This window comes from Lagopus leucura, unplaced genomic scaffold, assembly GCF_019238085.1.
Source record: "Lagopus leucura isolate 7727_CA_CO unplaced genomic scaffold, USGS_WTPT01 Super-Scaffold_100001, whole genome shotgun sequence".
In the NCBI taxonomy this organism is placed as follows: domain Eukaryota; kingdom Metazoa; phylum Chordata; class Aves; order Galliformes; family Phasianidae; genus Lagopus; species Lagopus leucura.
In genome coordinates this window covers 37,740,603-37,753,460 of record NW_024962262.1, presented here as the reverse complement: position 1 = coordinate 37,753,460, position 12,858 = coordinate 37,740,603, and the positions used below count along the sequence as shown (strand labels likewise).

The 12,858-nt window shown below is 36.1% G+C and overlaps 1 protein-coding gene across 3 annotated transcripts in view; it reads right to left on the bottom strand.

The window, feature by feature from the left end:
• The window catches only part of TPP2 (tripeptidyl peptidase 2), a 49,917-nt gene that overhangs the window by 11,871 nt on the left and 25,188 nt on the right, over window positions 1–12,858 (bottom strand). The window contains exons 22-27 of one of the 3 annotated variants that reach the window (XM_042867009.1): window positions 11,263–11,507; window positions 10,986–11,064; window positions 9,030–9,068; window positions 1,974–2,125; window positions 1,766–1,862; window positions 746–876 (exon numbers count right to left, since the gene is read on the bottom strand). In XM_042867009.1, the coding sequence (XP_042722943.1) occupies window positions 746–876; window positions 1,766–1,862; window positions 1,974–2,125; window positions 9,030–9,068; window positions 10,986–11,064; window positions 11,263–11,507 (743 nt within the window). Of the gene's footprint in view, window positions 1–734; window positions 877–1,765; window positions 1,863–1,973; window positions 2,126–9,029; window positions 9,069–10,985; window positions 11,065–11,262; window positions 11,508–12,858 lie in introns of all 3 variants that reach the window. The other 2 variants (XM_042867011.1, XM_042867010.1) reach the window with 2 other exon arrangements.

The window sequence follows — 12,858 nt, the reverse complement described above, 5'->3', positions numbered from 1 at the left end:
ACACACGGATTCAGGAAAGCTAGACTACTTTTACAACTGAAATCTGGTATATTATCTAACATAACAAATAAGCGTTCAATCTCCCCTTCTAAGGCCCTAATCTTCAAATCTGTAGCTCTTATATTTGTGACTAAAACCATACCACAATAATTCTCTGGACTAGGGTATCAATTTGAACATACTTTCTTCCTAGGGATGAATACTGATAATTCAGGGAAACATATCTAAAAGTAAGAAGTAACATAGGAAAAAAAAAATTCTCAAAAATACTCAGAAGCAGAATTATGGTCATTGTATCTTAAACAAATGAGATTTTTTGCAAGAATTTACTTCTAAGACTGCTATCAATTTTAGCTTCTAACCCAGTTACAAAAGGTTGCAAAGTATTATGAGAAGGAAGTTAGCATTCCAAACACAAGCCTCTACATCAAGGTTGTAATGGTTCCTCTGAGGTGACATTAAGCTTGATACAACCTTAGTATCCCATTTTTTCAGATTCATTTACATCCTGAAAGAACCCTTACTTTATTTATCATTTCTAGGCAACCCACTGCAGACTTCAGTGTTCCTGTATTCTTGAAATATAGTAAGGAACAAAATCCTGCAAACAAGCTTGAAATCGTCTGTGCTTAAAACAATAAGACAAGCCATTCAAAACAATTACAGTCATTCCAATTCTTATATGCAGAGAAAGTACAGAGATTACAAAAATAGGATGCAAGAAAATTATTTACTGGTTAGGTACTTTTTTATAGTGGTTGCATCAGGTCTGGGATCAGTCTTCATAGCAAAATAAACTGCTAATGCTGTTTGATCAATATGAGAGATTACGGTATTCGCGGCTTCAACAATTTCATCAAGTCTTTTCATACGTTCCTAAAAGAAGGGGAAGAAATGTATTTAGTCATATGAAATCATGCTACTTGATTGCTGATTTTATTACCACTAGGATAATTGCAAAGGCATGCAGAAATAAGGTGAAGTGATTCAATATGCCTTTTCTACACCTTCTCCAACTTCTTGCATGGAAAAACCTGATGGTAAGCCTGCATTATCAAGATACCCCACATACATAGTACATTTCACTCAGACTGTAAAAGAAAAAAAAGTGAACCCGCACACACACAGATGCAGATTTTACAGGAATAAAACACCTTCCAGAACAAACTGATGATTTCTCAAGGAATAATGGTAGCAGTTATTCACTTCTGACTGAAATGTGAAATCAGAATCAAACAGGAAAAAAAATTAAAACTACTGACATACACATGAAGGTGTCCATCATTAAGATGAACAGAAATAACCCAGGCACACAGACACTTCTGTGTAATAGTTTGCAGTTCTCATTTTTGAGGACAACGACAGATGGTAAATAAAGCTGTATTATTTCAAAGGTTACTGTTCTTGCTTGTCTGGGCAATTTTGCTATGACATCAGTTCATAACAGGAGCAAAATGTTAAATGTGCTCTGCTCAGATACCATCAGAAGAACACTTTGTAGCCTAAAGCAATAGGTTTAGCTGAACAAGAAACAGATGAGAAGCCAACATCCTACATGAAGGCACACCTTCTTTCATTCTATTGCAGGATAAGGTAATTCATGTTCCGTTATCTTATATCACTGTCAATCTAAACTAATCAGGAATTCCTGCTTTATTGCACTGAGTACAGCTATGGTAATCAATTCAAGGCCAAACATGTATAAGGATTCAGTTGTTTAGGTTAAATAAACGCAGTGAGACAAAGTTTTAAAACATTAAATAACCTTTTCAGAATCCAGTTGATGAAGTCTCGCAACATATAGTGGAAGATGATTAGGAAAGGCTTCTTTCAACTCGTTGTACACATCAGCGGTATCCAGCCTAGAAGAGAGGAGAACATGAAAATACAGGTTCTGAAGTTCAAAGCAATGTTTTTCCTAGTTTCTTTTGTATAGCTGCTTCAAGGTTCTGTAGTAACGACAGCAGACATACTTGGTCATCCATTGTATTTTTAGATCTCGTAAAGCTTCAGCAAATTCTTCTTTTACATCTTTTTCTTTTTCCTGTTCTCTTTCTTTTTCTTTGCTGCCATTTTTACTCTTGGATGGTGATGGTATCAGATGATAGTGAACTGTAAGGACATCCTGGAAGTGGGAGAAGAGGCGCATACTCAGAGGGATACAAAAGCTAAATAAATCACAGCAAGCAACTACTCTGAGCTACACATACACTGAATAGGAACTCCAAGAACAAAAAAGTATTATTACTCTCTAAGAACTACTTTTTTTTTCAAGAGATATAAAGGTGCAAATAAAATAGCACACTTGGTACAAGACTAAGCTTAAAACTGAACAAGTTGACTTTTGTGTACTCAGATAATTTTATATAATATTAATTAGGGAAACAGCAGTGGCTTTTTTGTTTTTGTTTTTAAGGAGAGCAAACAGCTTGGTTAAAAGGTAAAGAAGTCAGAGATCCTATCGTACAAATCTGACAATAAACAAGCAAATGAAGATAACTGAACTCTAGAAATACTACAATGATATACACGTGAATTGCATCATCCAATAAACAAGTTTATGTCTCCTGAATGAGCGTTCCTTAATTAGCTACTGCACTGATGGTCACCTATGTGCTAGCTTGCTGCTACAGAAGTCCCAGTTTCACCTGTATTTGTGTTCAAAATAGCTGGAAGATAACAACTTATTTACTACTATGAAAACTCTAAATGCTGGCACTGAAATACTACAGCTTGAGTTCATGCCACTCAATCATCAGCACAAGAGAATCAGCTACAAGATCTTCATGTTAAAAAGCTAACTAACCTAACACTATGCTCTGAAAGCCAATCCTGAGATAACTTATGTGTAAGTTTTCAAATAAGCCAATATTAGACTTGTCTTTCTCTCTAAGACATTACAGCTGCTGGGGGAGGTTATTTTGTTGTTTTTATTGATGCCTTAAAATAAATAAAAAACAAAAAAACACAAAAACAACACTACAAACTGAACACCGAAGGCACATACACAGCTATTCTCTATTTAAAATACTTCACAAAGAAGATTACTTCAATTTAAATACTTCAAATACAGCTATCCTGTGGAAATATCATGTAAACTGTTGTGCTGTCTGATCAACTGCTCTGGCTATTTAGTTATTCAGACCAATTACCCTGAAACAGACTTGTGTGAATACATGAATCAAATTAGCACTGCGTAATGAAATGCAATCTTGTGCACAATATATTTCAGTCCTTTAAACAGAAATTATAAAGGTGACCACAAGAAATGACTACTCATAACTTTGGAATAATGGACTTTAACATTACACTTCTGAATCTATTCAAGAATGGTGGGGCAGAACAATTTTATTTCAAATGACAGTTTATCAGATCAGCAGCTTGCTAAGTAACCAGCATAGTTTTCAGTATGCCTAAGACAAAATGACATTAATGTTCCCTTCCGACAATTATTCCTGCTACTTATCATGCAGTTAAAGGTTGAACTACAGAAGTGACATTTACAGATATATTTTTAAAGGTTGCTTAGAGCACTACTATACATTGTAGTTTTCATAGGAATTACCCTACACCAGTATGAAGTGCATGACCTATGTATACACACCTAAACAAGACTTCAGCAATACCTAGACCAAAGCACGACAAAACAATTCACAAAGGCAAACTCATGCAGAGGAGGATACAGAAGTCAGGAACAAGGTGCTGGGGCTGACTACAGTAATTAGAAAGGTAGAAACTAATAACCTAGTACCTTAAAGCAAACCAAACATTTTAAGATGCCTAAGAAGTTAGTCCAGTAAGAAAATCTGAATCACTAGTTTGCAGTGTTTAATGAAACATGTTCTACTAACACTAGCCTGAGAAAGAAATCTGCTTGCCTGGAAGTATTCTAATATTTCAGGATTTCCTTACTTAAGGGCCTCCTCTACTCCACTTAGCTAAAAAAGTTTGAGGTTATCTTTTCAAATGCTCGGGGCATTCTCAAGCCTTGTCTATATCAAAAGGCTGGTTTAAGGTTTTAAATCAAGTGTAATTACATTAGCAAAATCCTAGTTATAAGAATGAACATTTTCATTTAAGCAACTAATTCAATGTAGGTCACTCTGAAAGTAATCCCTCCTATTTATTTCCATGGAAACTACATCAGATACAAAGAGCACGACAGCACTATTTGATAGAACAAATTCTCAGCTACAAAACATTATTTTTCAATGTATTCATCACCATTAGTTCAGCATTTTTGCCAGCAATAAATAAGAGCCATAACAATCTGTACCATAAGAAATAACCCACTGCCGCCACTGCTGAAAAGCAGCAGCCACCACCTCACTGTGCTCACATTCACTGTTCAGTCTCCATAAACATCCTGCAAGTGTTGATGAATGTCAGTGGGCACATTTTTTCCATTCTGAAGGAATACAATGACATCCCTTCTCTTCACATGCACTTCAATGTCAGACACCACTTTGTCAGAATGTCCTTCTGCTACCATTGGCTGCATGGCAACAAAACGGAATGGAATAGCGGTGGAAGGTTCAGCCTCTATTGCCATATCACCAACCATTTTCCTCTGACTTCATGGGCCAACATAATAAAATAGGAGGCACTACTTTCAGAGCAGCCCTTGTGCATCGCTGAGCCATCAAAAAGGCAGTAAAATCACTGCTCTCAGCCAGCTGTTTTTGGTCTCATGAGATTCTACAAACACTACAAGCTATGACCACTGATAGGAAAACAGTAGGTCTCATCTCTTGGTACCTTTCTCAAGAGTTTACAGAAAAATACGCATGCTTCTCTGCAGAAATCAAATGCATTTCAAAGGGTAAATATTGTCTAATAAAACATGATAGGCATAAGATAGACTGAAAGCATCTGCATTCTCTTATCTCTATTCTATGAGCAAACACTAGCATTACTCAAAGCTCTGCATCCCCCTCCAGTTACCAGAACATCCCAGAATGACAATGTTGTTGCCTTCAGAGAAACTCTTACTGGAGATTAAAGGTGAAAGAAGGTAGCTCTTTATGAATCACAGAACCACAGGCACTAGAAGAGACCTCAAGAGATCATCAAGACTTCAACCCCCCCTGCTAAAGCAGCTTCACTACAATATGTCACACAAGAGCTACAAACTGAATGGCAGCAAACAAGAATATTATGCCTTGAAAGGATTACTTCAAGGCAACGTACAAATTAATGAGAAAGCTGCCCTTGTTTATCCTCTAAAAAACTTAAGCAGTATTAAAAACTTTGGACGTATACATGGTATGCACTTTGGTTGGTATACTCTCTGTACAATTTGGTAAGCCTCAGATAGTTTACTTTTAACTTGAACTATAACTTGTATATATACAATATGTACAATGCCCTCACAGGACCTATATTAATAGTTACCAATTTCATTTAAGTATTTTCATTTATACTTATGTCTGATGTTTCAACATCTGGAACTTTATATGGAAATTCCATTTAAAAAATATTTTCACTTCAAGGCTTTCCACATCACAACTAAAACCTCCTTGAAGAAAACCATCTTTTGTCTTATTTTCCATTCAATAAATGCCATGCACATGCATGTCTACATACACACAGCTGAATGTGTCTAAGGAATTTGTTATCTACTTTAAGATTCAGATAATTTGTATACCATTGTTTTTATGGCAATCATTTTATTTAACTGAAAATGAAACTCACAAGCGAGACTTAAACAAATTGGGCAGGCACACTTCATTGTATTATTGAAAGCTGGATAGACAAGGATAATGTTTAAAGCTGAAAGGAAGTAATCTGACACATTTACGATTCACTTCAGGATTGTATTTGTAACACTTCTACTATTCTTTGTTAATATCTGCATAGGAAACAATGGCAAGCTAGGGAGAAACGCACGAATTCTCTACCTCTCAGGCAGGCAAGGAGAGGGAGATGGTTGTCCCCCCTACTCTGCCCTTGTAAGGCCCTGTCTGGAGTACTGCATCCATGCCTGGGGACCTACAGCATAAGAAGGATGCACAGGTGTTTTTGAGTAGGTCCGAAAGAGGACCACAAAGGTGATCAGAGGGCTGGAACACCTCCAGCCTGGACAAGAGAAAGCTCCAGGAAGACCTCACTGAGGCCTGCAGAAGAGATCAGGAAAGACTCTTTATTTGGGACTGAAATGGCAGGACAAGGCATCCAGTTTTATAGTCAAGTAAATAAATAAACAAAAGGAGATTTAGATCAGATCTAAGGGGGAAAAAATTTTCCTCAGAGAGTAGTGATGAACTGGAACAAGTTGCCCAGAGAAGTTGCAAATGCTCCATCCATGGAAATGTTCAAGGTCACGCTGGATGAGGTCCTGGCCAGCCTGATCCAGTGGAAAGTGTCCCTGGCACTTCACTTAGAATCAGATGACATTATGCTTCCCTCCAACCCAAATCACTCTGTACACTGCTGTTTAAAATCTGCATTATGTAAAGTAACAGAATTGTTTCTTATAGACCAGACACTAGTACCATTTCCATCCTATATTAAAAACAAAAGCTGGAGACAAGTTGAAAGTCAGATTGTAACCATATAACAAAAGGTAGTTTGTGAAAGAAGAAATGTATAAAGAACCAAATTTTTCATTATTATTATTTTTTAAACACGGCTGTTTAGCAATGTGCTTACACACTGCAAACCAAGGATAAGTCAGCTTCAGTGCCAATACAACACGGCTCTTCCTACTTCAGTGGAAATCGAGAGTTCCAAGAAAAACCATCACTGAATTCTGAACTTTATGCTTATCAAGTGATCAGTAGTCACAGAGAAAGGGTTTTTTTGTTTTTAAGGTCTAGACATACTGAAGACAGGAAGACATTTCATAAAAACCCACGCCTAAGGGTTTTTATTTTTGTGTTCAGATAAAATTAAGTCCCATGGCACCACTTTTGAAACAGAAAATTAAGGATTAGGTGAATGCTTCTGGGCTACACTTCCAGTAAGACAAAGACTCTTGCTTATATTGTGGAAAGAACCTACTGTCTTTTTGTCCAGTTACAAAAGAATTAACTGCCTTCTTTGGAAAAAGCAGGGTGCCATTTCCTGACACAGCCTGAAGTTGCTTTCATACAAAATAGAATAAAGACTGTTTCTGCAAGAAACAGTCATCCTGGATTATTGGCAGTGTTGAGCATACAGGGGCAAGCTAACATTGCCCTTCTCCATACCTCCTCTCTACCCTACCACTCCCCCCCAAAAAAAAACCCACCAAGAAACAACACACAAAACATGCAAAAAAAAATAATCTGTAGACCAGTCACTAGTATCAAAGCAAACTTATCCATAAAACTAAAACAAACACTGCTAATCCTATAAATTGGTCCTGGACTTACCTCTGCAAAAAATAAAATAAAAATCTACATATGCCCTTTTGACTGACCAGGCTACAAAAGAAATACAGTAACAAGTTTTTGAGCATGGAAAAAAAATATGTATCTGCACTACAGGAGAACTCAGAGTGACAGGGCAGGGTAAACATATGAAACTTGACCAGAAGGATGTCCACAGACCCATACTCTTGGAAAAAGCTGTTCATTAATGAAGCTATTGTGGATCAATGCAGTGAAATAGTGAATTTCATGTATCCACTATTAGTGTGCAGATACATCTTGTAAATAATAGGAAGTACCCAGAAAAGGAACAGCTTTCATTTTGGCTTATATACTGCTCAGGTATGAACACAAATCTGTTCTAAAAGAAAAAAAAAATAGCATAACGTGCAACTTTTAGTTTGTTTTGTTACTTTACATTATGATTGGAGATTAACTCCCTTATTACAGATCTACTTAATAAGGACTTTATATCCTATCCACTAAAAATCATACATTCAGAAGGATTTTTAAAACACCTTTCTAAAAAGTGATCTGCATAATTTTCAGGCAAATTATGAAAATAAAATTGCAGCAAGTTAATTAAATTAAAATATTTCTGATCACACACAGTTATTACACCAATACCAAGTTAGATTAGCAGGCCTAGTTACCAGCTCATTTAAAGAAACCAACAACAAAAAAAAACAACAAACACCCAAACCAAGCAGATTACTGCCATCAGCTATGGCATTCACAGCTCTCATGCCCTATTTCTAATAAGAATCCTAACTAATTTGGATGCTGTTCCAGAAAACAGTACCTTGAAAACAAGGGAATGAAAATAGCCTTATAGCTTCAGAAGAACAAAACAAGAAATAAAGATAATCACAAACCTCTCCCCACAAACAGCAGCCCTATAGAGGTAGCCTGTTAAAACAAACCTTATTAAAAAAAAAAAAAAGACAAGTCTCTGTCTGCTGAGAGACTACCATCGAAAGTATGAGAAAGTGCAAGACTGAACATCACTTAGTCACTTGCTTTGTCCCACTCCCCAAAATGCATCTTATATATGCCACACGTTCTTCTCCCCCTTCTCTCTCCCCCCCAGTTCTACCACCTCCTACACCACTGTATATACTCTAACCTATAGCAAGTTATATTTGAATAACTGAATAAATATATTTGAATTGAGATACTTCTCAATCAAGGTCATCCTCACTACAAAAGCTGCTTTTTAGGATTTTTACTTTTATTTATTTATTTATTTTTTTACACAACTGTAACAAAGGCCTCATAAGCAGACAGTTGTCCTGGTATGCAGTCTGGTATCCAATAGTATGTAAAGTGTAGGTCTGTATTCAATTCCTAATCTGCAGGCAGAACACAATGGATAGAAACACTTGCCACAGAAAATCTTCACTGGAAACACTGAAGATGCCTGTGTATCTCACAGAAAGTTACAGACCACTAATCACATGCATTTTTATGGCACTTATTGCAGAAATATTCAGATGCTGACGTGCCTCTCAGTTACAGTGAGATGCATTTACAGTGCTAAAGCAAATAACCCAGGACTAAGGAGGCAATGAGGGAGACAAATTAAAAATCAATACTGGCAGACAAATTCTGTAAGTCATATGCAAAAAGACTTATATAGATATATAGATATCTTTGTCAAAAACTAACATTCAGTACCTTTTTAAATTTTCCTTGTCGCTTTGCTGCAGACTGCCCCTGGGAGTTAGAATAACATACCGTAAGAAAACATGCACACACCACACAGGATGGAGACACCTTCTCTGTACAATTATGGTTACGTTTTCAACCTACTTATTTTTAAACTGTTAGAGAGTCACATCTATGACCAAACATGCTCTTAAAGCATGCTCTTTCACTTTAAAATTAATAAAACAGTACATTATTGTATGTAGTTCTTTATTCCTGTAAGACAAGCAAGTGTTGTTAACCACTTAGCTTACATTAATGACATTACAGAAATTCATTTTCCAAAGCACAGATTTGAGGTGTTAACTCTTTTGTGGCATTGTTCCATTTCCTAGGAAACGTACAGAAGACATTTCCCTGAAATTGCACCCACTTGCTGAACTAGAGATAACTCCCCTGACTACTCATTCTTTTGTTTGCTATTACAAACTGAGATCCACTAAAGGCAATGGAAATAAGCTGATATTATTTGATATCATCATTTCTTCAGTGAAATATGAACATTTAAGTCTTAGAATATGATATATAACAGGCCTCAGCTAGAATTCTGTGAATGTAAGTTCTTATGTATTCTTCACCACCAAGAAATGAAATTCAACAGGCAACACTTATTACCTTCTACTTGCCAGCCCAGAAATCCTTGTATATAATCACTTAATCTAGTTATAAAATAAGAACTAGAACCAACAGCTCAAGAAAATGCAGAATTCAGGTTGAGTCAAGTATACTACATTGTTACAATGGATTTATCATGAATTCAAAGGAAGTATGTTTGCAAATTTGCAGGAACCACAAATATATCTAAACCTTCATAGTTTAAAGAGCTTAGCTACTTTTTTTATTTTTCCTGCCTCTCATTCATTCATTAATACTCTTGGTAGATATTATCTAACTTGTAGTTACACATGAGATTAATATGTGCAATTTTCTTCAGAAGTTCTACCAGCAACACATTAGACTGAATGAACTACCCCCGTCTACTCAACAAGATCTAAAGGTATGTGTCAACTCCTCACAGAGACTTCCTTTAAAAAAAAAAACAAAACAACACACTGTAGTTCTGTCTAAGTTAATCAGTCACATTTAGTGATATATGAACAGGGATTACTTCTAAATACTAACCATCAATCACCAGCACTGCTCTAAGTGCATTCTTTTCTTTGCCAACTATTTAAAAATATTTGAATAGCTAAAGGAATCACAAGATACACAGATGAGTAAACTGGTTACTTGTAAGCACTGCTGCACTACAGATTCATTCAAGTTAGCAAGTAGCTTTTATAGGATACTACACCATGAGCAAAAATACCACATAGCTTTTTTTCCCACCACAACATAGAGATTTTATGGCATTCTGTTGGAGCATACAGTCATATTAGTGGTTGACAACATCAGTCTGCAGTAGGTAAAAATATCTGCTTAAGTATTTGAGACAACAAAACAACTTCTCTGTAAAAATAACATGTAGGTGTTAAAGAAGGACTTAGATTTTTTTTCTGCAAACTGTATGCATGCAGGGAAGAGTATAGTTGCTTACTAGAGAACCAACGTGCACAAAACATATATGCATATAGTTTTCATTCAAAAAATGACACCACATAAGGCATTTTAACAAAGTCGCTTTCATAGGCTGCCACGCCAGAAAAAAAAGCAGTTTCTTCTAGAAATAAGGATTCAGAAACAAGGAATTAGAATTCAAAATTCAGAAGATGCCATTACACTTGAAATTTTAAGATGATAATAGAATTAAGAAGTTACTTTGACTTTATAATGAAACAACTGCTTCAAAAATGCGTTATGTCACTAGAGGTGGTGGTCTTCACAGTACTAAAACCATAACATACAGTGTGCTTCCTTGGCATGCTATTTACCCGCTTCAGAAATTTCCAAAAAAGAAGCTATCATCCATCCATTAAAGATACTCACAGCTTTCTTTCCAAGTTCTGTTTTAGACAGTGTAAGAGCTCCTGCAAGATAACATCCTGGTCCTGCTCCTTTTGGTATTCTATTCAGTGAAAGAAGACTCGGCGTTAGAACTAGGTTCAGTAATGTTCTGTTTGGACTACAATAATTTGAACAGTGTGAGAAAAATATAAGAATAGCAAGCGTAAACAGGTAGACACTATCAAACAAAGCATGATTTTATTTAGGTGCAGAAGTGGTGGTTAGATGTAGTTGAGAAAAGAGGACTTCAGAAACTTACTTGTCATCAGGCAGAGATGTAACGAAGAATGGCTGACTGTGTTTTGGTGGTAATGTCAAACTGTTGGATTTCTTCTTTCCTAAGAGAGCAAGACTATGGTTTTCATAAATATCTAAGCTCAAGGTACTAGACAACCTGTGTGAAACAATAAATGGAAGGTCTTTGATGCGATCCAGCTCACTGTTCTGTTCATGACGAATTTGTAACCGAATAGTGTAATCTCCTTTTTCCAGTTTCACAGAATACTGAAAGAAAGAAGCACTTGTAAATGTCAAGATTAAATACTTTACAGTATTTAACAGCTAAACACATTTTTGATCAACTGAAAATAATTCATCATTTTAAGACCACAAAATAGGCTGACATTCTAACACTGTATTAACTGCTCAAACAGAAATCAGACTTCTTGTTAAATGTTCAGTGCAAAACTTCTGGCAGGTCTGTCTTAACAAGTATTCTGTTTACTGTGAACTTCAGGTGTTCAGTGGTTAAGATGACAGTACATTTTCTATTGTTCTAGCAGTTTCACACTGCAGAGTTGAAGGTCGTGCTTTAAAGAACTGGCAACTCTTTGACATGATTGCACAAAGCTTTCTGTACCTGCCATTAGGAATAGACAGATGACATTTATTTACAAAGCAAAGAAAAAAAAAAAAACATGGATTTTTAGTTATGAAAATGTTCTTTAAGTTTTACCAACTTAAAAAGGCACCACAAAGGTATTCTGAGTAGCAGTACGCTAGGTTCACTTTAGGATGTTTCTGGTGCTGTTGCTATAATCCAAAAAGGTAGTTCTGAGAGGGGTTAATTAAGGACTAGCCTTCTCCCAGAATCTTCTTCTTCCGTATTAGAATCATGCTTCCTGTTGATACAATTTCCTGGATTAGAAAGTTTTGAATTGCTTTGGAATTGTTCTGTGATGCAGAACATCAGAAATGCAGTGTGGTGGTGCACCAGGTGCAAGTCACAGACTACTCTGGTACTTTTCAAGACATGCTTCAGAAGTTATCTTTCATACGCTTCCAGAATGATCAATCCTTCCTTTGAAACTCACTTTGAAAGACAGCAACAGGAAGTAACTGAGTTCTAGCATTTAGAAGGCTGCTTAAAGACAAACCACATAGATGACAGCCTTTGTGAATGAAACAGCAATTGAGCTATCAGACTACAGAAAAAAAACAATATATGCTTTTACATAAACAGAAAAGTTTATGGTATCATCTTCATAAAACAAACAAGAAGTCACTAAAGGCAACTGAGCTTCAGTTCATTTCTTGAGAAGCCCCATCAAAAATTCAAGAGATCATGAGTTAACTGCTTTTTGTAGATATAAAACATACCAGAGCTCTTAGTCTTTTCTTGGAAAAGTAAATCAAACTAAGAAAGTTCACAGAAACAAATCAGTCAATTATTATTTTTTTCATTCAAATGTATCCTCACTGAAAGGTATGACTGTACTTCTTCCTCATCTCTTCACAAGATGGCATTGTGCCTATGCATCAGGGTCTGTTAGGCGGTGACAGCATGCATGGAAGGGGAAAAACTCCAAGTTTCACAGTGTGCAGAAATCAGAAGATATAATAAATATAGTACTCT